Source organism: Orcinus orca, chromosome 11, assembly GCF_937001465.1.
Source record: "Orcinus orca chromosome 11, mOrcOrc1.1, whole genome shotgun sequence".
NCBI lineage: Eukaryota > Metazoa > Chordata > Mammalia > Artiodactyla > Delphinidae > Orcinus > Orcinus orca.
In genome coordinates, this window is record NC_064569.1 from 95,484,155 (window position 1) to 95,510,961 (window position 26,807).

General features: G+C 49.7%; 2 protein-coding genes across 5 annotated transcripts in view; one reads left to right on the forward strand and one right to left on the reverse strand.

Annotated features, from left to right (window-relative positions):
* CHADL (chondroadherin like) overlaps positions 1-26,807 on the reverse strand; it is a 195,847-nt gene that overhangs the window by 41,922 nt on the left and 127,118 nt on the right. The window lies entirely within an intron of this gene.
* ZC3H7B (zinc finger CCCH-type containing 7B) overlaps positions 11,968-26,807 on the forward strand; it is a 54,172-nt gene continuing 39,332 nt past the window's right edge. The window contains exon 1 of one of the 4 annotated variants that reach the window (XM_049693911.1): positions 11,968-12,236. Coding sequence is in view for 1 of the 4 variants with exons in the window: in XM_033405126.2 (XP_033261017.1) it covers positions 12,106-12,117 (12 nt within the window). In the remaining 3 variants the exon portion in view is untranslated. The remainder of the gene's footprint in view (positions 12,237-26,807) is intronic. The other 3 variants (XM_033405127.2, XM_033405125.2, XM_033405126.2) reach the window with 3 other exon arrangements.

Genomic DNA, 26,807 nt, shown 5'->3' on the forward strand with positions numbered 1-26,807 from the left:
CTGTGATGTACTGAGAAGGATCACCATCCATTCAGCAACGCATAAAATTAATCGTGAGGAAACATCAGACATACCCAACTGAGGGACATGCTACAGAATAACGTGTTTGTGCTCTTCCAAAAATGTTTGTGTCATGAAAGACAAAGAAAAGCTGAGGAACTGTGGCAGATTAACGGAGAGTAAAAAGACACGATGATTAAATGCAATACGTGGTCCTGGCTAGGATCTTGGGGGTGGGGATGGGGGGAATTACTATAGAGAGCAATATTGAGACAGCAAAATTTGTATGTTGGATCATAGCATTGTATCCACATTAGACTTGAATTTTTTTTTTTTTTTTTTTTTTGGCTGTGTTGGGTCTTTGTTGCTGAGCGCAGGCTTTCTCTAGTTGTGGCGAGTGGAGGCTACTCTTCGTTGTGGTGTGCGGGCTTCTCATTGCGGTGGCTTCTCTTGTTGTAGAGCACAGGCTCTAGGCGCACAGGATTCAGTAGCTGCAGCACGTGGGCTCAGTAGTTGTGGCACACGGGCTTAGTTGCCCCACGGCATGTGGGATCTTCCCGGACCAGGGCTTTAACCCGTGTACCCTGAATTGGCAGGCGGATTCTTGATCACTGCGCCACTGGGGAAGTCCCTGTTTTTTTTTGTTTTTATATTGTACTGGGTTATGTAAGAGACTGCCCTTGTTCTTGGGAAATATATGCTGAAATAATTAGGAGCATGATGTCTGCAACCTACTCTCAAATGGCTCCAAAAAATGTGTATATACATATATATACACATATATATGGCAAGAGACTGCAAATGTGGCAAAACGTTAACAGTAAGTAAATCTGGGGACTTCCCTGGTGGTCCAGTGGTAAAGAATCCTCCTTCCAATGCAGGGGACGCGGGTTCGATCCCTGGTCGGGGATCTAAGGGCACAGATGCCATGGGGCAACTAAGCCTGTGTGCCACAACTCTGGAGCCCGCGCACCTCAACTAGAGAGCCCATGTGGCGCAAACTACAGCCCATGCGCTCTGGAGCCCGCGCGCCACAAGTAAGGAGAGAAAACCCACACGCCACAACTAGAGAGAAGCCCCTGCGCCACAAGGTAGAGCCCACACGCTGCAACAAAAGATCCCACATGCCGCAATGAAGATCCTGCATACTGCAACTAAGACCCAACGCAGCCAAAAAGTAAAAAATAAATAAATAAAATAAGTAAATCTGGGCGAAGGGTCTCTGAAGTTCTTTGAACTTTTTTGCCACTTTTCTCTAGATTCAAATTTTTTAAAGTAACAGAACACAAACAGCTTTTCTTTTTTTCTTTTCACAAAGAACTTTTTAACCACTATGTAAATAACATATGTTCATTATAAACACTTCAAGTAACACAGAACAGGATAAAGAGAAAGGTAAACATTACCCAAGAAACTCTAGCTCCCAGACATAATCACCCTCAACATATGCAGCTTTCTTTTCCAAAGTTACCTCTCACAACTCAGCCCACACACGTGTTGTTGCTTTACCTGCAATTCAGGGTTAAATATGTGCCAGATCCTTCCACATACAACTAATTTAATCTCTACAAAGGAAGTGGGCCTCATTGCCACCCTTCCCAGCAGAGGTGAGACACTGAAGCTCCAGACCCTGGTTCACACAACTACTGAGATGTGGATCCTCTTTCCACCCTCCCTCTCCTTCTCTGCCTGCAAGGCCCGCCTCCTCCAGGAGGAGGTTGCCACCTCCTCCAGGAGGATTTTCTGCAGAGCAAGCTGCAAGCCCCCAGAGCAGTCGGTCTGAGAGCTTTCTCACAGAGTTAACAGTCCTCTTAGCAGCTTCCTGGAGAGCCTCTGGGCAGGTACTGTTTCTCTGTGAGCAGCATCCTCTTGGGGCCTGGCCTATCATAGATGCTTCAGGTTTCCTCATTTGAACTGGATTCCAGTCAGGGTCACGGGGTGTTTCCTTAAAATGAACCATCATCTGAGAAGGCTGAAAAGCTTCCACTTAGGCCTGATGCTATTCCTGTGCTGATTCCAGCTAGGACTGATCAAATCAGTCTGAATTTTCCTCGGGGTGATCCTCAGCCCCTCCCTTTTCCAGTTTTACTCTCTGAGACGTTTCTCTGATGGACACCTCCCAAAGGGAAGAGAGAGGTGGGCGGCAGAACATCTTAGGCGAGCATCCTTTCCTCCTCCTCTGGGTGATGGATCATAAGGTTTTCACAACTGCAAGAGAATTCTTAGCAGAAACTCAATGGCCTTCAAAGCCCCGGGAAGTAATAGGAGGTAACAGGGGTCCATTGGGGCTTGTGGAGAACCGGCGTGTAGGTGTTCTGCCTGCAGGTGTTCACATTCAAAGCTAAAAATCACAAACCCAGGCCCTTAGCAAAGAGATTCTGTTTGTTACTCTCTCAAACCCCTTTAAAATGGGGAGAGGGCTTCCCCGGTGGCGCAGTGGTTGAGAATCTGCCTGCCAATGCAGGGGACACGGGTTCGAGCCCTGGTCTGGGAAGATCTCACATGCCGCAGAGCAACTAGGCCCGTGAGCCACAACTACTGAGCCTGCGCCTCTGGAGCTTGTGAGCAACAAGAGAGGCCGCGACAGTGAGAGGCCCGCGCACCGCGATGAAGAGTGGCCCCCACTCGCCACAACTAGAGAAAGCCCACGCACAGAAACGAAGACCCAACACAGCCCTAAATAAATAAATAAATAAATAAAATGGGGAGACTAGGGTTTCAAAAAGGAGAAGGGGGTTTGCACAGTGAGTCTGAAGAGTCCAGAACCATCAGTGTTTCCAATCAACACATTTGTCGTCATCTTTCTCTCTCTCCCTCCCTTTCTCCAACTCTCTCTCAAGTTACCACCTGAGAGCTAGTCTGTTTGCCTGGCCCCGAGAAATGAAATCAAAGCTTTTGACAGACAGATAGAACCATCTTAGGCCATCCCTCTCCTCTTTTCAACAGATGGAGAACTGAAGCCCAGAGAGGTCAAGTAACCTGCCCGAATTACACAGTAATTTAGACAAGAGATAGTAGAACCAGATCTCTGGGGTTCTTTTCAATACACATGGAAAACAAGTCAGTTTGTGAGAATAAGGGGAGAGTGGATATTCCAGACCTCTTTCTCTCTCTATTGTGCAGCGGTTTTTATTGTTTTCTTTCTTTCTTCCTTCCTTCCTTTCTTCTTTCTTTCTTTTAATGTTTTGAAGAGAAAAGCAGACTGCCTCTGATTAGTTTGGTTTACTTTTACTGAGTGTTTTAAATTCCATTCTTGTGCCTGAAAACAAACTTAATTGCCAATTGTAAATGGAATAAACGATATTTATTCTGGTTTCCTGTAGAGCTACCAAGGCTGCAGACTTGCCATTTAGTCAGATCAAAAACAAATGCCCGAACTATGTCAGACACGTGAGGAATGTAGAGAGAAAGTCCCAAGATCCAACTGGATGCTGGCCTTGGGCCCCGGGGGAGAGGCAGGTGGGCCTGGCCTACCCATATTGCTGGAGAGCCTGCCCCCTCCCCTTGTTAAAGATAACTCAAACCACATTCCCCCCTGGGTTCAAGCCCAGGGCTCCCTTAACTATTTTTTTTAACCTCGATAAACAACCATACTTAAAAGAATTCATTCACTCCATTACTCCATAACTACTGGATAACTACTGCAGTAGTTATCTACTATGTACAAGGCACTGTTCCAGAATCCAGTGTCGAATAAGATAGAAAAGGATGGTGTCTGGGGAGGAGCTTAAATTTGGGTCTAACGTGTATGAAGGGTTTCCTGGTACCAAATCCTTTTGGTAGATTATATTTCCTTTTAATAATTCTTTTGTTCCAAAATGGAAATTATTTCAGTTTTTAAATGAAAACTGACAGCAATTTTAAAAATTAGTACAAATGCAAAAGAGCATAAAGAAGAAAGTTAAAAATTACCTGTTTCGTTTTTAACAAAAATGTTATGTAGATTGATGAGTGGATGTATGGATGGAAGGATAAATATATGATAAAGCAAATACAGCAAAATCTTAACAAATGTAGCATAATATAGGGCTGTACAGTTCTTTCAATTTTCTGAATGCTTGAGGGACTTCCTGTGGTGCTCCAAGGACAATGGTGCTTCAAGGACATAGGATGACCCTGCCTGAAAAAGTATCAGCGTTACACCCGCTACTGGGCTCTTAATCGCCATCCCCACCACCATGTTGCGATGGTTACGAAATTCCTCAGCCCACTTGGGCAACGGGACCTGTCCCAAATACGGAAAGTCATCTGCCCTGTCCCACTCTTACCCTATAGAAGGAAGGTGTATGTGCCTCGACCAATCAGTAAACAGAATTACACCTCGGACCATTCCTTTGTTTTCTGGCCATAAAAACTGATCAATAGCACATGTCCAGGCTCCATTCTCCCAGACTACAAGGTAGTTGGCCCGCTGTTCTGGCAGCTACCCTTCCCGCTAATAAATTCTATCTTCTTTACATTCTGCCTTGTGTCTGGAAATTCTTTTCCAACCCACGTGCGGACCACGACATTTGGTGGCCTGTACAGGGACCTCCAGGGGGGTCTCTTTCCCCACCTCCTCTCCTCATTCCTCGGGACTCTCTGTGAACAGGCAAGCTGCCGTGAAATCAACAGAGGAACTCTGGCCAGGGCCACATCCTGGCGTGTTCCGAAGACTCCACGGCTCGCTTCGCCCCAGTAACCGCCGCCCAGACGGCTGAGGATCCCTCTGTCTTCCTCCCGACTGCGGACTAGGCCGATTGGTATCGTGCGGGGACGGGTCAGGCATTGAAAAGCTGTTAGGGCGCCTGCCGCTTGAAGACTCCCGTGAAAGGATAAGGGGGTCACGGAACAGACCAGGCTGTTAGAGCATCCACTCCCGCCAAGACGACTTCCGTGCAATGCGAGGCACACCGTGGACGAAGCAAAGCACAAAGCCCACAGTCCCTTGGCCACCGCCTCCTCGGTAGGGTTAGAAGGCGGAATCCTCAGTCCTCTTTTCTGTCTCTTCTGCTTCTTTCTCCTCAGCTCCGACTGACTCCAGAGGACCTCACTGCCTCTAGATTGTCCTGGGAGAGCTCCTTCCCATCCCTGAGAATTTTCTATCGGTGAGTCAATTCCCAGCTGGTTTCCGGGAATTCCCCTCTCTGGTCATTGGTGCCTTCGTCGCACTGAGGCTAAGAATGGGTTCAGAGCCGTCTATTCCCTTAGACTCACCTCTTGGTTGTATTCTCAGGAATTGGAAGGAATTTGACCCAGACAATCTCAAGAAGAAGAGGCTCATTTCCTTTTGTAACACGGCTTGGCGCCAGTACAAACTGAGGCACCAAGAACAATGGCTTCTTAACGGGACCCTAAATTACAACACAGTCCTCCAACTAGTTGGAAACTAGGAAAGGATTCCGAGGTTCCATCCGTGCTGGCCTTCACGGCCCTGGGTCAGAATCTGAGCCTGAGGGACTCCTGTCGCACGTGTCTCTCCATTGCCGCTTTAATGCCTCATCCTCCCACCCTCCTCCTCCAGCTTCACTACTTCGTCCCTCCCCATCTCCCCCTCCACCAGGTATCTTGGATGAGCCTTCTTGTCCCTGGTCTCACCAGTCTCCTCCTCGACCTTCTCCCCAACCCCTACCTCCGTACCCAGAAGCAGACCTTCCCTCCACTCCCCACACTGGGTCACGAGCAGCCCAAAACTCAGCATCCGGTCCCAATATGCTTCCCCTACGAGAGGTCGCTGACGGAGACCTAGGTACTATCAGGGTTCATGTCCCCTTCCCCATGTCTGATCTCTCTCATATCCAAGGGAAACTGCGCTCCTTCAGCCAGGATCCCTCCACCTTCATCAGGGAATTCCAGGCCCTAACTATAGCCTTTGACTTAACCTGGCCAGATATTCATGTGGTCCTAACTACCTGCTGCATCATAAAGAAAAGGCCAGGATGGAGGCCGCGGCTCAGGCCTGGGCAGATAAGGCACACGCCCGAAATCCTAATGAGAACCGAGCAGGGGCGGAGGCAGTCCCAAGGGCAGACCCAGGATGGAGACACCAGGCAGTTGAAAATAGGCCAGCAGGAGGGCTCACTAGGAGAAACTACGTGATTACCTGTCTACTAGAAGGTATGAAAAAGGCAATCATCAAACCTGATTATAATAAACTCAGAGAAGTTACATAGGAACGCTCTGAGAATCCGGCCCTTTTTCAGGCCCGATGAGCAGAGGCTATGAGGAAATACACCAACCAAGACCCTGAGACCCCTAAGGGTCAGGCTATACTTGTAGTTCACTTTATAAGCCAGGCATCCCCAAGCATAAGACAGAAATTACAGAAACTAGAGCAAGGGCCACAGACCCCATTTCCTGCTCTACTTGACACGGCCTTTAAGGTCTTTAACAATAGGGAGGAGGCTTCTAGGAACAGAAGAGAACAAAGAGAGGAAGAAAAGTTAAAATGACACGCTCAGTATATGGCTCTTACCATTGCTCAGTCCCTCCCAAAACAGACCCACGGGAGCCCCTCTCCCGTCTCAGAAACCACCGCTGAGCTGCTACCAGTGCGGTCAGCAGGGGCACAGAGTCAGGAACGGCCCACCACCCGATACCCTGTGCCCTTACTGTCACCAAAAGGGCCAGTGGAAGACAAGTTGTCCCTGCCGCCCTCAAGCGGGGAGACCAACGCCGCGACCACCCAACACTCGGGGCATCTTGGGTCCCAGCCCCCTGGGCCAAGGTCAAGGCCAATTGCCCCTGTTGGTGGTAATTGACTAGCAGGGGCAAGAACCAGACTGCGCTCTAGATCTGGGGCTCCTGGGTGCGGATGACTGACGGTGCGCACGGCTCAATCTATAGGCGCCTATGTTCCCCATAAGACCGGAGGAGCCCCGGGTAACCCTGGATGTGGCAGGGGCTACTATAACCTTTCTAACTGACACAGGGGCTACTTGGCCCTGACCTCCTTCTCTGGTCCCACTTGCTGTTCCTCAATCCTCTTAATGGGAGTAGATGGAAAGCCCTCATATGGCCATTTTACACCTCCCTTACCCTGTTCCCTTGAAAATACTCTATTCACCCATTCTTTCCTAGTTCTCCTGGCCTGTCCAATACCCCTGTTAGGCCGGAACCTTTTAACAAAACTTGAAGCTACTTTATCATTTACGCCGGTAAATATGGCTTTAATAGCCACTGCGAAGCTTACTCTAGCTAAAATCCCACCCCGTATCCTTCACCAAGTTCCCCTGGAGGTACCTCCATTGCCTGACAGCTCTCTCTTGAACTCACACAACAGACTGCCTGCCTAGCAGCTCAAATTAACACCCGGCAAGAACAAATAAATTCTCTAGCAGGAGTGGTTTTACAAAATAGAAGAGCTCTGGACCTCCTAACAGCTAATCAAGGAGGGACCTGTGCAATGTTAAAGGAGGATTGCTGTTTTTTTGTCAACCAGTTGGGCAAGGTCCAGACCAATCTTCGAGCAATTATTGAAAGAGCTAATGGATTCTACAGGGAAGCAGTCTCGGGGGGACTCGACTGGTGGGACTTCAAGACTAATATCTGGTCCTGGTTCTCTTGGCTAACCCCTTTCCTAGGTCCTATAGTAGCCTTTCTACTTCTCCTAATCTTCAGGCCATGTATTTTTAACCTCCTTGTTAAGTTTGTCTCTTCCAGAATACCACAAATAAACCTCCAAATGGTGATGCAACAAGAATACCGGCCAGACAACACTTGTACAACCCTTGAACAAGCTGCCATCACTTTCCATGGGGCTTGCACTCCTCCCTAGATAAACCCTGACAGAGAGCAGGCAACCAGAACCCATGGCCCCACGATGCCCCCGCTCAGCAGGAAGCAGCCAGAGAGAGTTTGTCGCCCCTTCTCCTCACAAAGGGGTTCCCGAATGCCTGAGAGGGAATTAGGCAGTTAGGTAGACATGAGCAGGGTATCCATTAGGGCCAAGGAATTGGACCTATAAATAAAGAGAGGGGGGAATGTGGTGCTCCAAGGACAATGGTGCTTCAAGGACAAAGGACGACCCTGCCTGAAAAAGTGTCAGCGTTACACACCCTACCGGATTCTTAATCAGTCGCCCTCCCCACCACCATGTTGCGACGGTTATGAAATCTGGAGCCCACCTGGGCAACGGGACCTGTCCCAAATAAGGAAAGGCATCTGCCCTGTCCCACTCTTACCCTATAGAAGGAAGGTGTATGTGCCTCGACCAATCAGTAAACAAAATTACACCTCGGACCATTCCTTTGTTTTCTGGCTATAAAAACTGATCAATAGCACATGCTCGGGCTCCATTCTCCCAGACTACAAGGAAGTCGGCCCGCTGTTCTGGCAGCGACCCTTCCCGCTAATAAATTCTATCTTCTTTACATTCTGCCTTGTGTCTGGAAATTCTTTTCCAACCCGTGTTCAGACCACCACACTTCCCTGGTGGTCCAGTGGTAAAGAATCTGCCTTCCAATTCAGGGGACACGGGTTCAATCCCCGGTCAGGGAACTAAGATCCCACATGCCGAGGGGTAACTAAGCCCACGCACCTCAACGAGAGAGCCCGCGTGCCACAAACCACAGAGCCCACATGCCTGGAGCCCGCGCGCCACAACTAGAGGAGAAGAGAACCCACGCGCCACAACTAGAGAGAAGCCAGCACACCACAGTGAAGATCCGCCGCAGCCAAAAATAAATAAAATAAATAAATAAATAAATAAATGTGCTTTCCTCTAAAAAACAAAATCTTCTGTATGCTTGAACATTTTCAAGCATACTGGGGACAAATGTGACTATGTTTTATCACCTGCATTTCATCCACTGTATTATAACCTATCTCAGCTTCTAGGCTTATGGGTCCACCCCTCTCTTTTTTTTAAAATCACCTTCACCTTTGAGAATCTGAATTCTATGGACCGGTCCCCAGAAGAATGCATTATTTATTTATTATTTATTTAACCACACATTTATCAATGCTTTGCATGCAGGAATTCACTTAATCCTCTTAGTAACCCTATGGGGAAAGTACTCATTATCCCCAACCTGAGCCTAAAATGGTGCATTTTATCTTCAAGGTCTTTCCCTAAACCCCAAGACGCCTTGCTGGAGGACTGGGACCTGGGACTGCGCTGGAGCTGTGGGGAAAGGGGTTTATTTGCAGTCCCAGGACCTCACGTGGGGCCTGGCAATGAATGTTTTTGAGTGAGTGAATGAACACTGTACATGGTTGCACTTAAGACTGCCATGCACTCAGGCTCTTCCCAGGGGATAAGAAGGCATCTCTGGGGTCCAAGCCATGGCAGGCCTAAGCTTGGAGCAGGAGGTGCCTGTTGGAGAAGGGGTAACTGAATGATGTACCTGTCAGTTCCTCAAAGGTCAGAGCATGAGTGTCCACCTCCCATTCTCCAGCGACCCGCTCCTGTGACAGGCTCTTGGGGGTAACCAGTGATACATCCAGATTTAAGATATCCACATCACGATGCTGTGGTCTTACAGAGGGATGAGGCTGGGACTGAATTCTGTCTCTACCTCTTTCTTCGTCAGTTAACTGCTTTGTGTCTGTTTCTTCACCCTGAAATAGGTAAAAACAATCCCTACCTTACAGGGTTTTGGGGAGGGTAAGAGAATCAACATGGGCAAAGTGCTTGACTCATAAGTAAATAAAAAGTGGTGGCTGTTACTGCTATTTCAGCTTTAATGTGGGGACATAGGGCAACCTGTTGGTGCCACCTTTGGGGCCTTTCTCTCCAAAGTGCCACCACCTCTGGTTGGGGTCTTGTAAGGGCCCAATTACCATCTCAGGCAGCTCAGATAGTTTAACTAGCTGATACCAAATTCAAGAGGTGAAGGCAGAGAGGGGAGGGCTGGTGTCCAGCTGAATCCTCCTTAAATGATGGACAGTCCTCATTTCTTTTTTTTTTTTTTTTTTTTTTTTAGTTTCAGCATGTGGGATCTGGTTCCCTGACCAGGGATTGAACCCAGGCCCCCTGCACTGGGAGCATGAAGCCTTAGCCACTGGACCACCAGGGAAGTCCCTCCAGTCCTTTTTTAAGGATATGTGTTATTCCACTGGCAGCCTGGGATGGTGGAATCACCACACCTTTTACCAGCTAGTTCATTTGAGGCAAGATGCAGTAGTCCGACTGGCCTCAACAGCTTCATCCATAAAATGGGAGTGATAATAACAATGGAACCTAATCTGATAAATTGTCATGAGTGTTTCACTATAAATTGTACAGGAGGTATGGAAACGAACATTTATTCATACCCGTGGGCTAGGCACTATACTATATGCTTTACAGCTATTATTTAATTGTAGTCCTTGAAACAAAATTTATGTTGATTAGGTTTTCTCATCCTTATCTTACCAATGAGGAGACTAATGCTGCAAGATTGCCTGGGGTCACACAGCTAGCAAGTGGCAGAGCTGGGACTCCAACAGACCTTGGTCTTTCTCATGCTGCCTCAGTGACAGCCCCACCGTACCACCCAGGCTCCCTAAATTGCCAGGCTCATCCTGTGTATGCCTTTAGCCCACGATCTTGGGACTATTACAGGTGACCTAGCCGTGCTTGTCAGAAATACTAAATCAGAATCTCTGGGAGTTCCCTGGTGGCTTAGTGGCTAGGATTCTGGGCTTTCACCACCGTGGCCTGGGTTCAATCCCTGGTTGGGGAACTGAGAGCCTGCAAACCGCAGGGTGGCAAAAAAAAAAAAAAAAAAAAAAATCTCTGAGGTGGTGGGAGGGGTTAAAGGTTTTCATTTTAAACAAGGCCCTCCTCGCAGTGAGTCAGAAGGCCACTGGACTCTGCTTTTCGTTTCTGGACATAAATGTCCATCACCCTTATGCCAGAGGCTGCCTTTTTGTTTATTAATCTTAGAGTAGTGAGGGGAGAGATGGCACCCACAGAAGGAAGAGTTTGAGAAATTCCAGCGGTGCAGGTGCTTTTTACCCCTCTTTCAAGGCTCCCTTATGGTAGATAGTGAAAAGTGCGAGAGGCCGTGTAAAGCATACAAGCTCTGGAGTCAGAACTGCCCCCTTGGACAAGTCGCTTAATCTCTGAGCCTCAGTTTTCCATTTGTAAAACAGGCATGCTAAAACCAATCTCCCAGGATTATTGTGAGAATTAAATAGGCAAACTGTGCCAGTTTCTGGTCCCTCCTAGCATTTACCACAGCATGTTTAAAATTTATCTCAGCGATGCATCTCCAGTCCCTAAGATTTTCTGGCACAAATGTGGAAAAGATAACATTTGTAAAGATAAAATCTTTACAAATCTCACAGCGAATCCTCAATAAATAAATTAATATATATATACACACACATATATAGGTACATATATAGGCATATATATAGATATATATATGTACCTATATACACATATACATACATATGTGTGTGTGTGCGTGTAAAATGAAGAGGGTAGAGAACTCTCAGGAATCCACGGGGCAGGTGGTGGTAGGGTGGGATGACACCGTATTTGGAATCCGAAGCTCTGGATTCAAATCCAACCTGGACCTGGCCAGCTCTGTGTCAGTGCCAGGGATGCTGACAGCCAGTTTCTCCTTTGGTGATCTCCCCTTACCTTCTGGGTCTTCTAAGCAGCCTCAAATCCTTTCGGGAAAGATCCCATACATACAACAACAGTCGAGGGAGGTCCTGATTCCTCTCTGAGCCTTTGGTCCTTATCCTTGAAAGGGTCACAAGGCATCTAGGGTTTTGGGGCGCCTTCATTGAAAGCATCTGGAAACCCCGGGGGGCTCTTTACACACATGAGGAAGGGCGGAGGCGCTGAGTTAGAACAGCATCAGCCCAGAAATGCAGAATTGCCAAAAGAAAAGCCCCAAGAGGGAAGGACACTTTCTAAGAAGATAAAGGTGAATTCCAGGCATGAGCTTTCCAAGGGGAAGGGGGACTTCCCCGCCCCCTCCGCCCCCAGGTGCTCAGCCCGCGCCGCCCACCCCCGGCGCCCGGCTAGGGGAGCCGCGCTCTAGGACCCGAGGAGGAAGAACTGCTGGGAGACGGTGCCTCCAGCGGGTGCTGCCGCGAGCGGCCGGCCGAGGGGGCTGGAAATGAAAGTAAAGCTCTCCGGAGCCACATGGACGGAGCTGCCGGGGCGGCGGCGCCGGGAGCAGGATGCTGCCGCCCGTAATTAAATAGCATTTACTCTTATTATTACTAATAATAATAACGTAATCATACCTCTAGTCATAGCATACCATTTATCGGGCTCGGCGCAGGCCCGCGGGGAGCGCAGCCCGGCCGAGGTGAGTGCTGCGCGCGGCCCGAGCCCCGCGGGGCAGAGGCCGGGGCCCGACCGCGAACCGGCGGCCGGCTCTGGAGGGCTCGGGGCGCCCGGGGGCCGCGCCGGGCTGGGAGGAGGTGCGGAAAGCCCTGGCCAGGCCGGAGCTGCGCGGGGACACCCGGAGAGTGCATTTTGCAAAAACGAATAGTCCCCCAACCCCCCTTTCCTTCTTTTTGGGGCTCCCCCTCCCGGCCCCCGTGCCCTGCCCCAAAGTTTCAAAGTTATTGTGCTGCCGGGGGCACCTGCCGCTGGGAGATTTGGCTGCCTCTGCAACCCCCCGAGGGGTGTCTTGGAACTAATTGCGTGGGGGGCTCTCTCCTGGGCGTCCGAAGCTTTGGGGTGTGCGGATGCTTTGCCGGTTCCCGCGATGGGGTTCGAGGCGATTGGCGGGGGCGTCACTGGCAACGCGCCCCTTCCTTTTGTGTGCGCCTTGGCCCCGCAGCGCCGGGAGTTGGAGGGACCGCAGCCGCCGACGGGCCGCCCCTGCCGGCTGCGGCGGCCACGCGAGCCCGGGGATCCGGGGCCTGCGGCCCGGCCCAGGGGAGAGGGCGGCAGGAAAGGGGGGCGCGGTCTGGGGGGTGCATTTCCGGTCGCGGGATCAGTCCCTGGGCTCAGGCCTGCGAGGGGTCCGTCGTCTTACCAGGGGCGCACAGGGGCTGCGGGGGACAGCTCCAGCGCCTGGGGGGCGCCCCCGGGAGATGAGTGCACGGGAGCCACCCACCCCGGCCTCGGACTCCCCTCCTGCCCTCCGCCGGCCTCAGGGACTCCTCCCGGCCTGCTCCTTCCTTTCCCCGATTTCCTCTTAAAATCTGTCTGGCTCGGATATTTATAAGGTGCCCGGTTTGGGGGTCTTTCACAGAGACAAAGCAGTATTCCCAGGGGAAAAAAAATCAGCATTCACTCTGATAGACTCTGATGGGTGTGATACCTACATGGCATTAATGGGTAAGAATAGGGGCTGGAGAAGGAATGGAGGGGCTGGAGAAGGGGCCTGGGCCCAGAGTGAGGGACTGTGGTGTCCACATCAGCTTTGTCAGGGATTTCATTTCTCTGGGATTGCTTACTGGGACTTTTGTTTCCTGGGTACAAGACTTTGAACTCCAACTTCTTAGCATTTTCCTCAGTGCCTGCAATTCATCCAGTCCCATGAAAACAGCAGAATGCAGGTCCTTGGATTTTCACACAAATGTGATAATTATAGTACATTTAGCCGCTAGTGGACACAAAATTCCCGCAGAATCTTTAATTCTACTACCAAGACTTAGACCCCCTCTCCCCCCACATACTACCATACCCACCTTGGTCATCTTTCTCCATTTTCACTTTCCGTGGAAATTGGACTGCAAGCTAGAAATGATGCCGAGCCAATCGCAGTTGGAATAGGTTTGTGGTGTGGGCTTCCTTGAGCTGGGAAGGAGAAACCTGTGTCCAGGAGGGCTGAGATCTGAAGGTAGGAGAGAGATTTTGTGAGCCCTGAGCTGGGACGAGGTTCCACGGATGCTGTGAATTCTAGGCTGTTGGCTTTTTGTTTAGGATGAACAGTTAAGAATGTGGGTTTGGGTGGATTATTTGGGACTAAGAGCTGGGCTCTTGAGTCTTAGGTATAGGAAAGTTGAGGCATCAGTAGATTTGGATTTGAAAATCTGAAAATAATAATCCCTTAAATAGCACTTTTTAGTTTATAACAAAAGGGCTTTCACATATGCTGGCTCATCTGTTCTCCATAGCAACCATGTCAGCTCGACATTTTTCAGTCCTCATTTTCCAGATGAGAAACCTGAGGCTTAGAGAGCTGAAGGCTCTCCCTGGAAGGTCACATAACAGAGCTAGGATTCCCACCTGGTTTTCTGCCTCCAAATCTTCACCTTCTCCCAGAGTCCTGGCTACCTTAGCAAGTTACTTTTCAAGCGCTTCTTGTGAGCACAGTGCGATGCTGTGGGGCAGGCTTGGGTTGAGTTTGCCACTTAGAGGCTGGTTGGGAAGAGAAAGGTAACTAGCGAACCAATGAGAGAACAAGGAAATGGTCAATACTAGGGTCAATGCGGTGGGAGTGGAGAGAAGAGAGAGCTCTCAGGGTAACCTGGAAAAGTTAGGGAAGGCTTCCTTCAGCAAGTGGGTCTTGAGCTTGAAAGAATGGGGATGCTTGGCTGGGGTGGAGAAGAGGTAGGGGATTCTGGGCTCACCACAATTGCTTCCGCTCTGGGAGGTTGACGTACATTCTGGCTAATTCTTACAGTGGCTCCTTGAGGGGTGAGCATTATTATCTCCATCTCACAGCTGAACACACTGAGGAACACATGATTTATGTGGCTGGCCCAAGATCACCTGGCTGGATTTGAAGCCAGTCCTGGGTGACTGTTAAGTGTGCTGCATGGCGTCAGAATTGGACCACCTCCATCCCAAATATGTAGACAAGAACAGAGACCAGGACAGTTTGAACTGGCACATGTTCCGGGGGTGGGGGCTTAAGCTAAAATGTCAGCAGGCTCCCCAAGGCCAGGGAGTTTTAATGAACCAGCCCTGTGCCCCGTGGCCTCGCAGGTACTCTCAGGAGGTTTCTGGAAGCCTGACTGCAGAGGGCAGAATGGTGGTGGAAGGAAGACTGAGCCCTGAGTGTGGAGATCCGAGTTCAGTTCCTAGTGCCTGCCAGTGCCTGGCTTGACGCCACGGAGGAGCTTGTGGCTTGGAAAGGAGAAAGATATGGATGATTAACCTGAGCTTCCCAAGGACAGGAACTGGATCTGATTCACCCTCTGTGTCCCAGGCCCCCGTGGAGGTGCCAGGAGGACGCATTCAGCCATTTTGTTGTCAAATTGAATTATGTCCCAGTGTAGAGGAAGAAGATTTCTTTTGCCCTGGGGGGTGGAAGGTCTGAGAAGAAGTGCCATTTAAATATTTGAAAGATGGGTTGAGGGCTTCCCTGGTGGTGCAGTGGTTAAGAATCCGCCTGCCAATGCAGGGGACACGGGTTCAATCCCCGGTTGGGAAGATCCCACGTGCCGTGGAGCAACTAAGCCCGTGCGCTACAACTACTGAGCCTGCGCTCTAGAGCCCGCGAGCCACAACTACTGAAGCCCACGCGCCTGGAGCCAGTGCGCCGCAATAAGAGAAGCCACCGCAATGAGAAGCCTGCGCACCACAACAAAGAGTAGCCCCTGCTCGCCGCAACTAGAGAAAGCCCGCGTGCAGCAACGAAGACCCAACACAGCCCAAAATAAATAAATACAATAAATTTTTTTAAAAATTAAAAAAAAAAGGAAAGATGGGTTGAGAAAGGCCAGAGAAAGGGCATTCTAAGGAGAGGCACTGAGCTGGACAAAGGCAGGGTGGTGTGAAGTAAGAACAGGCAGATCATCTGGTACAGCCACGGTGCAGGTGGCAGGTGTGAGTTCAGGTTCACGTCAGGCTCTGCCACTGTGGTCCCTTGGGTTCTCCAGGCCCAAGTTTCCTTTTCTGAAAATGAGCCCTGAGGTTTGATGATGTTTGGTGGTAACCTCTGGGAGGAGCCCAAGTGCCCGGGGATCGGGACAGGAGACTCAGATGAGAGGAACTAGAGGGGTTTAAAATTTTTTAGTAACTTAACAAACACCAATCCAGCAATTAGCTAGTGGCCAGCTCTCATGAGTGGTTTCTCCTAGATGAGCTTATTCAATCTTTATGATAGCCCTATAGGTGGGCGCTATAATTGTCCCCATTTTACAGATGAAGAAACTGTGGCACAGAGAGGTTAAGTGACATCGTGTAAGTGACAGAGCTGGAGGGCAAACCCGGGCAGTTTGGCTCTTGAGCTGGCCCAGTGGAGGACTAGGTAAGGCTGGGAGGGAGGGAGGCAGGAGGCTGCCGGGGCTGGTGGTGATAAGGTGAGACAGCAGAAGGTGGAGGTATCCTCTGAGGAAGTCTGGCTGCAGCCTCAACTGGAGCCTCAGCTGGGGTTGATGAAGTGACTGCTACGTGTCAGCTCCCAGGAGTCTCCACAGAAGCCAGTTCCTTTCATCACATTTAATGGCCCATAGAAAACAGGCTCGTTTTCCTTTCTCTGTCATCACCAGCTATGGGGCTCCTTCCCACCTTATTTATTTCTCCTAGTAAGTCTGTTTCTTTGCAGACGCCCTGATGGCTTCTGCAGGTGTGTTAGCGCTGTTTCCCCATCAGGCTGTGGAGGCCCAGAGGGAAGGGGCGGCAGCATTTCTGCATCCAGGAGACATCTCTAGTTGACTTCAGTTCCGCGGCAATTCCTGAGCCCCGAATCAGAGGCTGAGACCCGGGCCTGATGGTGACAGTGGCAGTAGCGACAGCAGCCACCATGTCTGGAATGCGGCCGTGTGCCGGCCCTGTGCTTGTGCTTTCTGCGCTTTCTCTTACTGAATCCACTTAGCAACTCTTTGAGGCAGGAACAACTCTTAACAGCCCCATTTTGCAGATGGGGAGACTGAGGTTCCAAGATCACACAGCTGAGGTAGAGCAGGGGGTCAGAGGGAGCCGGGCCTGCTAGGCTCCCGAGTCCGAGGTCTTAGCCGTCCTGCAGGGGAGATGCTGTCAAGCTATTTCAGTCTCCGTGGAGCTCTTTTCTTATCTGTCTGGAAACCCTAATGATCTGACATTTGTATCGTGCTTTTGCCCACAGTCTCTCATTAATCCTCATGATAATCTTTCAAGGTGAAAGAGGTCTCTGTTTTTCAGAAGAAACCCGAGGGGCCCCCCACCCCTCAGTTCTTCCTGTCTTGTCCACACCATGACTCAGAGAGGGAACCGGGTATCAGATTCCCTGACGCTGAGAGCTGGGGTCAGCCAGCGAGAATCCGTCGAGCACTTCCTTGAGGGCTGCGGGCAAGGTCGAGGCTCTGACCCTTCTGGGCTTTTCAGAGGCTCATCTAAGCTCTTGTTCTCTGGAGCATTCCATGTCATACCCTGTCCCTTTGCAGGCAGAGGAGCACAGGGCAGGGAGTCCAAAGTCCTGCCTTTCGTTCAGTCCCAGCACACACTGGCTGCATGAGTTGGGGCACCATCATCCTGTCATTCCTGGCCTCAGTCTCCTGTTCTGAAAAATGGCCTTGCTGATTCAGTCCTGTCTGCCTCAGGTTTGCTCTGAAACTTAAATGAAGGAACTTTGAAAGCTATAAAGACCACCCGGTGTGAGGGCATGGTTGTGATTGCCATGAACATTTAATAACATCCAGAGGGTTTCTGAATCTTCTTCTCCACGGCTCACCTTGATCCAGGCCTGGACGACTGCAGTAGCCTCCTAACTAATCTGACACCTTCCCCTCTTGTCGTCCATCCTCAACACAGCAGCCAAGTGGATCTTCTCAAGAGCGAGACCCTGTCACTCCTCTGCTGAAAACCTTCCAGTGGTTTCCTGGCACACATAGAGCACAGTGCTGGCTCTCCAGCTTGGCCCGTGTGTAGCTCTCTGACCAGCCTCAGCCTGTCCCTTGCCCCTTCCTTCCTGCTTGGCCTGCCCTCACTTCAGTACTGCAGCCTCATTGGCCTTCTGTCTTTTCCTTGAATATTCTAAGTTTGTTCCCACCTCAGGGCCATTGTCTTCGCCATAGCCTGTGCCAGGTGTGCCCTTACCCCCCTCCCACGTTCCTGTGACTGGATCCTAATTGTCCCTTTTAAATGCCACCTCCTTGGAAGGGCCTTTGCTAAGCTCCCAGCCCACCCCCCTCTCCATCATTCCCTGCCACGTTTCCTATTTTAGTTTCTTTGTAACTCTTTTTTTTTTTTTTTTTTGTGGTTCGCGGGCCTCTCACTGTAGTGGCCTCTCCCGCTGCGGAGCACAGGCTCCAGACGTGCAGGCTCAGCGGCCATGGCCCACGGGCCCAGCCGCTCCGCGGCATGTGGGATCTTCCTGGACCGGGGCATGAACCCGTGTCCCCTGCATCGGCAGGCGGACTCCCAACCACTGCGCCACCAGGGAAGCCCACTTTGTAACTCTTAACTGTATCATTACTTGTGCATTTAACACTGGCCTTTTTATTTGTCTTGCTGTGCATGGACCACAAGCTGTCCAAGGCCAGGGACTTCATTAACCTTGTTCTCCCAGCATCTGGCAGAGCCCATTGCACACAAAGGTGTCCTGTGGTTATTTGTTGAGTAAATGAATAATAGTAGCAGGGTGGTCCAGAGCAGCCCTTGCCAGAAAAGAGTGGCCTAGAAGGAAACTGCAAAGAAATTGGGGTTGACTGATGGAAAAGTACTTACGGGATAATTTTGAAAGTTGCCAAGTATTCTCTGATGGTGCCCAGTTCAGCAGAAACACAAATTTCTGACCTCCTCTGGGTGTGTGTGTGTGTGTGTGTAGGCGGAGGGGACTATGTAAATCTACAAAATAGTCTTGGAAGGTGGATATCATTAGCTCCATCTTGTAAATGACAAAAAAGAGGCTCAGGCTGATTCCCTGAAAGCCAGCATGGGACAGGGCTGGGACTGGAACCGGCTCAGGGCCCTCTGCAGAGCAGCCCATGAAACTCTTGGTGCCCAGGTGGGGATTTCTCCACCCATGAACAGGAGCAATGACTTCAAATTGCTCAAAAAAAGAAAAAGAATGGTAACCAGTCACTCTGAGCTCTGGACTCTGGGCAAGCTCTGTTTTTATTTTTATTTTTTAACAGTGAGCTTCTGTTACTTTTCTATTATATATATAAAAGAGTTACTGTTTAAATGTCTCACTTTAGCAGCCTAGCAGGTGGGTCTTGGAGGTGGAGAAGCAGGAGTAGAGCTTGGGCCCCTGGAGAAAGATGTGGGTTTGAACCCTTCTGTGCAGTTGGGCCCTTAGGTTGTTGCGAACAAGAAAGACAAGATGAAGAAAGTAAAAGCCTCTTTGGGGGACTTCCCTGGTGGCACTGGGGTACTTCCCTGGTGGCACAGTGGTTGAGAATCCGCCTCCCAATGCAGTGGACACGGGTTTGAGCCCTGGTCCGGGAAAATCCCACATGCCGCAGAGCAACTAAGCCCGTGCGCCACAACTACTGAGCCTGTGCTCTAGAGCCCACGAGCCACAGCTACTGAGCCCGCGTGCCACAACTACTGAAGCCCCTGTGCCTAGAGCCCGTGCTCCGCAACAAGAGAAGCCACTGCAATGAAAAGCCCGCGCACCGCAACGAAGAGTAGCCCCTGCTCCCTGCAACCAGAGAAAGCCCGCATGCAGCAACAAAGACCCAACACAGCCAAAAATAAATAACAAAAAAAAAAGCCCTTTGGAACCAGAATGCTGTGGGAGGGTGGAGATTACGCTTTGCAGCTGACTCTTAGTTTGGCTTATAGTGGGGCCGTGGAGGGGGCCTGGGGGAAGTTTCTTGAACTTTGGTTTCTATTCAAGGTGGCCAGTTAAAAGAAACAAACTGCAGGTTGCTGAGGCCTGCGGGTATCCATTGCGTGTTCATTTCTGGACAGATGTTCCTGGCGGAGCCTGGAGGTGCCAGTACCTGCAGCCTCCTTCCCATGCAGCAGTGTGGCCCTGGGCAAGTCACAGATCCCTCCAAGCCTCATTTAAAAAAAAAAAAAAGACTTTATTTTTGCAAGTCTCGCTTTTTGGTGGAAAGTGGGGATAATAGCACCTACTTTTGAGATTACTGTAGGGATAAATAACCTGATTCCTGAGAGCAGGACTTCTCAAGCACCTCTGTACTGCAGACTTATCAGGCAGCCTGGGGAAGCCCATGCATGCCTTCTCAGAATACTCTTTTTTTTTTTTTTTTGCGGTACGCGGGCCTCTCACTGTTGTGGCCTCTCCCGTTGCGGAGCACAGGCTCCGGATGCACAGGCTCAGCGGCCATGGCTCATGGGCCCAGCCACTCCATGGCATGTGGGATCTTCCCGGACCGGGGCACGACCCCATGTCCCCTGCATCGGCAGGCGGACTCTCAACCACTGCGCCACCAGGGAAGCCCCTCAGAATACTCTTTTTAAATGGATAAAGTAAAATACACAGGATTACAAAGGAAACCCATTCTCTTGAACTACAGCTGGGCTTTTACATCAATGCACTAAAAAATAAGATCTGCAGTGAGTCTAATGTAACTACTGTAATTTTGAAGTTGTGGTGAGCGTGAACAATATTTTGTTGTGTCCGCAGTAGCTGAAATTTGACAGGGAAAAAGCTGTGATTTCTTGTGCTGACACTACTGAGTGTATTGCCTACATTCATAATCGAGTGGAATGTTAAATATCAGGTAGGAGTTAGTGAAAAAAGTTGCAAATGTTTTCCCAGACCCCTGAAGAAAGGTCACATACCCCTGAATTCTCTCCCTGGGCCCCAGGTTCAAAACCCCTGCCATAGAAGGTGCTTCACGCCCAGCAGGTAGCCTCCAGAAGTGAGCTGAGACCCCTCCCTGACCTCCTTGGAGCAGAGGGTCCTCGGGCTCCATGCAGACCCAGAAAGCTGATGAGTGAGGTCGGGGACTGTGAAATTAAAGCCTTCCTGGTCTCTCGGAGTAAGCCATCGAGGGCCTGGTGAGTCAGGAGAAGTACCTGGCGTGGAGATGACGTAAGCTCAGGTGGTGTTCATGCTGTGCGTGGCCCGTCTGCAGGCTGCCCTGGGGCACGTGAGTGCTCGGGGTGGGGTGGCAGGGTGCAGTGTGGGTCTAGGCTGAAGGTGGCCTGTGGGGGTGAGGGAGCACTTTTGAGTCAGGAGGTGACACTGCGTGGTCTCCAGAGTGCAACTACCAGAGTTCAAAGCCCAGCTCTGTCACTTAGTAACTAACCCTGGCTGGTCACTTCACCTCTTTGTGCCTTGGTTTCCTCATCTGTAAAATGAGGATGATAGTAATACTTTCTTAAGGGGTGTTATGAGGATTAAGTATTATACTTAAAGCTCTTAGAATAATACCTGGTAAGAGAAAGTGCTTAATAAATGATGACTGAGGGATTTCCCTGGCGGTCCAGTGGTTAGGACTCCATGCTGTCACTGCCCAAGGGCCCGGGTTCCATCCCTGGTTGGGGAACTAAGATCCCGCAGGCCACGCGGTATGCCAAAAAAAAAAAAAAAAGATTACTGAAACCCACATCTTCACTGTTATTCTAGGATTTATGAGACTCCACTTACTCAGAATATGTTTCTCTGTGCTGCTCAGAGATGAATCAGACCCAGCTTCTGGCTTCAAGGAGCTCCTAGTTTAGGGAGAGAATGGGAACATTAACTAGGATTGGTGCAGTGCTTGTGAGCTTGGGGTGCTGTGCAAAGGTGGGGTTTGGGGAAGGAAGGCTTCCTGGTAGAGGAGCCACCTCAGCTGAGCTTTTTTTTTTTAATTTGTTAATCCTCTTATTTGTTTATTTTTTGGCTGCATTGGGTCTTCGTTGCTGCGTGGTCTCTCTCTATTTGCAGCGAGCGGGGTCTACTCTTTGTTGCGGCGCGTGGGCTTCTCATTGCGGTGGCTTTTCTTGTTGTGGAGCACAGGCTCTAGGCACGCGGTCTTCAGTAGTTGTGGCTCGTGGGCTCAGTAGTTGTGGCTCGCGGGCTCTAGAGCACAGTCTCAGTAGTTGTGGTACACGGGCTTAGTGGCTCCATGGCATGTGCGATCTTCCCGGACCAGGGCTCGAACCCGTGTCCCCTGCATTGGCAGGCGGATTCTTAACTACTGCGCCACCAGGGCAGCCCTCAGCTGAGCTTTAAAGAAGCACTGGGCATTAGGGTTGTTCCAGGAAGAGCGGGCAGCTTGAACGGGAAGCTGGATGCTCCAAAGTTGCTGGAGTGTCACATTCCAGGCCTGGCCATGGGTGGGTGCTGTGTGACCTGGGTGAGCAGCTTGACCTTTGTCCTCCTGGTAGTGGGTGTCATGCAAGGTTTGGTTTGTTTTCTAACTTTCTTCACAGGAAGTTACAAAAATGGTAACAAAGAGTTCCCTTCACCCAGCTTCCCTTGATGGTGATATACAGCCAATATACATGATCAAAACCGGAAAACTGGCATCGGTACATTAGTGGACTCCAGAGCTTATTCACTTTCCGCCTTTTCTTAAACCTACATTCATTTGTGCGTGTGCAGGCACCTGGGAGGGTTTTGATGTCGCACGGGGGAGTGACGTTGACATGTATGTCGGATACCCCTGACCACCAAATGGCAGCAGATTGGAGGGAGCTCGACGGAGGCTGCTGGCCAGAGATGATGAGGGCCTGCTAGTGGAGATGATGGGAGAAGAGTGAAGAAGTGTTTGGGAGGTGAGGGTGGAAGGAACTGGAGATTGAGAACAGGATGACGGTTGGATCTAGGACTAGAGTTGGGGAACAATGGCGGAGGAGCAGGATTAGGGGAGAAGCTGCTGAGTTAAGTTTGGGATGTGTTGAGTGAGAAGAACACCCAGCCCAACTGGGATGGGCGCCAGGGAGGACTTTCTGGACACGGAGGCATCCAAGCTGGGTCTTAAAGGATGAGTAGGAGTTGGCTGGGGGCGGGCTGGGGAGGATGAGGGCGTTCCACGTAGAGGGTTCAGGATGAGGAAAGGCACAGAGGTCCTCAACAGTCTGGGGATTGGACATCTGGGTAAGCGCTTCCCAGAAGGTAAGAGATGTGAATCTGAAATACTGGGGAGGGGGTGAGCCTGGTGGGAGGAATAGATTTGTGAGTCACTGACATGACTCATGAGATCATGAAATGCAAGAGCTCATCTGGGGAGAGCATGTCAAGTGAGGAGAGCACCGTCCCTTAACTGGAAGATCTGGGCAGAGGAGTGGAGGACCAGCAGACGCAGCCAGGGGTCCTAGAAAAGGCCAGTAAAAAGCTGTCCCCCACTGGACTCAGCAGCTCAGAGGCCCCTGGGACGGGGAGGACCCTTGGCAGGCACCCTCAGTGGAGTGGGCATGGGCTTGCTGGGAGTAGGAAGTGAGGATGTGGGAACAGCATAGACAACCCTTTCACGAAATGTGACCAAGAGGCGGAAGGGATAAATTGGGAGATTGGCACTGACATATACACGCTACTGTATATAAAATAGGTAACTAAGAAGAACCTGCTGTACAGCACAGGGAACTCCCCTCAATACTCTGTAATGGCCTATATGGGAAAAGAATCTTAAAAAAAAAATGAGTGGATATATGTGTATGTACAACTGATTCATTTTGCTATACATCTGAAACTAACACAACATTGTAAACTATACTCCAATAAAAATTTTTAAAAAATGTGACCAAGAAAGGGAATCAAGGTTGTGCTAGCCAGAAGGGGATTCAGGAGCAGAGGAGGGAATTATTTTGGGGGTGGGGGAGTCTTGAGCATGATGACACACTCAGGGTCCTGGGGCTGGGTCTGATTACTTAATGGGCGACAATAAGGGTAATTATGGTGATGTGTGTGGGCCCTGGGGCCAGGCTGCTAGGGTTTGAATCCCAGGTCTACCTTGTTTCAGCTGTGTGACCTTGGGCAAGTCACTTGACTTCTCTGTGCCTCTGTTTCCTCCTCCACAAAATGAGAATGATAGCAGTCCCTATCTCATAGGATTGTGCAATCCTTAAGGAAGGTATTATGTGTATAGGGATCATGACAGCCCCTGGAACATGGTAGCCACTCAGGAAATGTTAATATTATTACCTGATTGTGAATTTATCTCGGTCTCAGTTTTGCTCATTTATGTATTCAACACTCATTCATTCTTATCTAGGTAATGCTTGGATTGGGTGAGTTGATACACATTCATCCATTTCTTTTTCATCCAAACCACCATTTCCTGAGCACTTCCTCTGTGTCAAGCATGGGCCAGACGTTGAGATTTTGGAGGGGCTAGCACAGTCCCTGCCTGGTCTGATGAAGATCTGAGTCTTTAAAATTCTGTCATCTTCAAACCCTTCTCCAAAATGGAAAAAACAATGTGTTTCCTTCATGGTTCTCAGGTCAATGGTTTGGTCTTTTTCTTGGGAAGAACAGTCCATGGACATTTTGGCAGTCCTGGAGCACTGGGCTTAAAATCAGGCTACTGGTTCCCATTTGGCCCCTGTCCTACTGTTGGCCTGATGTCAGTCATCTCATTTTGTATTTTAGATTACAAGGCTAATACTTGCTCTCTGCAAAAAGTCCAGACCATGGTAAGGTATATAAAGCAGAAAGGAAAGTGGTCTGTTGCCTCTTGGCAGATCCCAGGTCCCAGAGAGAACCAGTTAAATTGGAGAATATTCTCTCACACAGAGGTAATCATACAACCCAGAATGTTCTGAAATCTGCTTTTTTCCTTTCTCAACCACGTACAGAGACATCTCCATGACAGTACATATAGATTCAATAGCTGCATTGTATTCCATAATGCAAGTGATTGATTAAGCTATTCTCTACTGGTGTCCACCAGTAGACACCAGGTTGTCTGGTGCTTAAGGTTGCTTCTAGTTTTTTTCTCTTTAAAAAAAAAAGAAAAAGAATCCCTGGGGACTTCCCTGGTGGTCCAGGGGTTAAGACTCCGTGCTCCCAATGCAGCGGCCCAGGTTTGATCGCTGGTCAGGGAACTAGATCCGCATGCCTGCAACTAAGAGCCCGCATGCCGTAACTAAAAATTCCGCATGCTTAAACTAAAAGGTCCCGAACGCGTCAACGAAGATCCTGCATGCAGCAGTGAAGATCCTGAGTGCCGCAGCTAAGGCCCAGTGCAGCCAAATAAATAAATAAATATATTTTAAAAATCCCTGTACAAATATAATTTGAGGGCTTGTACAAGGATTTTGGTAGGTTAAATTCTTGGAAGAGAAATTTCTGGGTCAAAGGGAAAGGGCATTTTATCATTTGGAAGGCTTTTGGCTGCAAGTAACAGAATTCCTTCCTCAAAATGGAGTTTATTAAAATCTCAAGTGATAAATGAGGGGGAGCAGTTCATTGAGTCAGTTTATTAAACACCTTTGGGCAGTCTTTCTTCTCTGCCATCTTCTTACTACGCTTTGCCATACAGCTGCAGGAAAAGGGATTATTTCTCCTGTCCCATTTTAAGTGTGAAAGAAATCTTTCCCAGAAGCCCCTTAGCTGATTTCCTCTCCTTCCTATTGGCCAGGGTGATGTCACATGCCCTCGTCCAAGCCAATCCTGGCGAGGAAAAGGACTGTTACGATTGGTTTAGCCCAGTGCAGCTTCACCGGGGTACCTGGGAAAGCAACAGTATTGGGGCAGTGCCAGGGAGGAGGAAGGGGAGCTGGCTGGTGGGTAGGCAGCTTGCTCATTTTGGTAGACGTTGCTTCTCAGACACCATCAGTTCACACACTCACTGTATTGGCAGTGTTGGAGAGTGCCCATTCCTCCGCCTCATCGACCTGGCTCTCTTCTCTCATTAGCCTCATGAGTGAAAAGTGTTGTCTTGTTGTTTTAACATGTGGTTCTGTCATCAGTGAGTTTCTTTTCCTTTTTTTTGGCTGTGCCATGCAGCTTGTGGGATCTTAGTTCCCCACCCAGGGATCGAACCCAGGCCCCTAGCAGTGAAAGCACTGAGTCCTAACCACTGGACTGCCAGGGAATTCCCTGAGGATCGTTTATTTTTTTAAAATAAATTTATTTATTTATTTTTGGCTGCATTCAGTCTTTGTTGCTGTGCACAGGCTTTCTCTAGTTGTGGCGAGTGGGGGCTACTCTTCATTGCAGTGCACGGGCTTCTCATAGCAGTGGCTTCTCTTGTTGCAGAGCGCGGGCTGTAGGCACGCAGGCTTCAGTAATTGTGGCACACAGGCTCAGTAGTTGTGGCTCGCGGGCTCTAGAGCGCAGGCTCAGTAGTTGTGGCGCACGGGCTTTGTTGCTCCGCGGCATGTGGGATCTTCCTGGACCAGGGATCGCACCCCTGTCCCCTGCATTGGCAGGCGGATTCTTAACTACTGCGCCACCAGGGAAGTCTCCCTGAGTAACTTTTATTAATGAATTATATTTCCTGTGAATTTCCTGTTCATGTTGTTTGCCCATCTTTTAAAGTAATCATAATGATTATAAAATAAAAATAGTTGATATTAAATGTTTATCTTGTGTCAGACATCTTATTGAACCTTCACATCACCCCTTTACAGTAGATATTACTTTTCCTGTTTTAGAGGCGAGGGAAGTGAGACACCGAGAAATTAAGCAGCTTGTATGCAGCTAATAGGGAACAGATCTTGGAGTTGAACCCAGGTGTGCACCTGGGTGTGAGGTCAGGTACCATGCTGATACATTGAGGGAATAATTTTCTGTTGGCTCTAATTCACAGCTGTATTTCTGAGAAGAGCCCATTTGAGGCAGATCCATCTTGAAATTCCTAAATTATAAGAACCTGGACCCAGGGTTGGGGGACTGCCCAGCTTGGCGGTGGGAGTCTCTTTTCTGTAAAAAGGAATGAGATTTGTTTGGCTTACATGCTCCTTGCTCCTCCACCAAGTGCCCTGAGTCGTGCCTGACCCTCAAGGAACTCGCCTCCCTCTTTAGCTGAGAACACATGATCTTTTTTAACCACTGTCTTAGTCTGCTCTGGCTGCTATAACAAAGTGTCATAGACTGGGCGTCTTAAACGACAGAAATTTATTTTCTCGCAGTTTTGGAGGGTGGACGACCCAGATCAAGGTGCTGGCGGATTTGGTTTCTAGTGAGAGCTCTCTTGTGCTTGCAGAC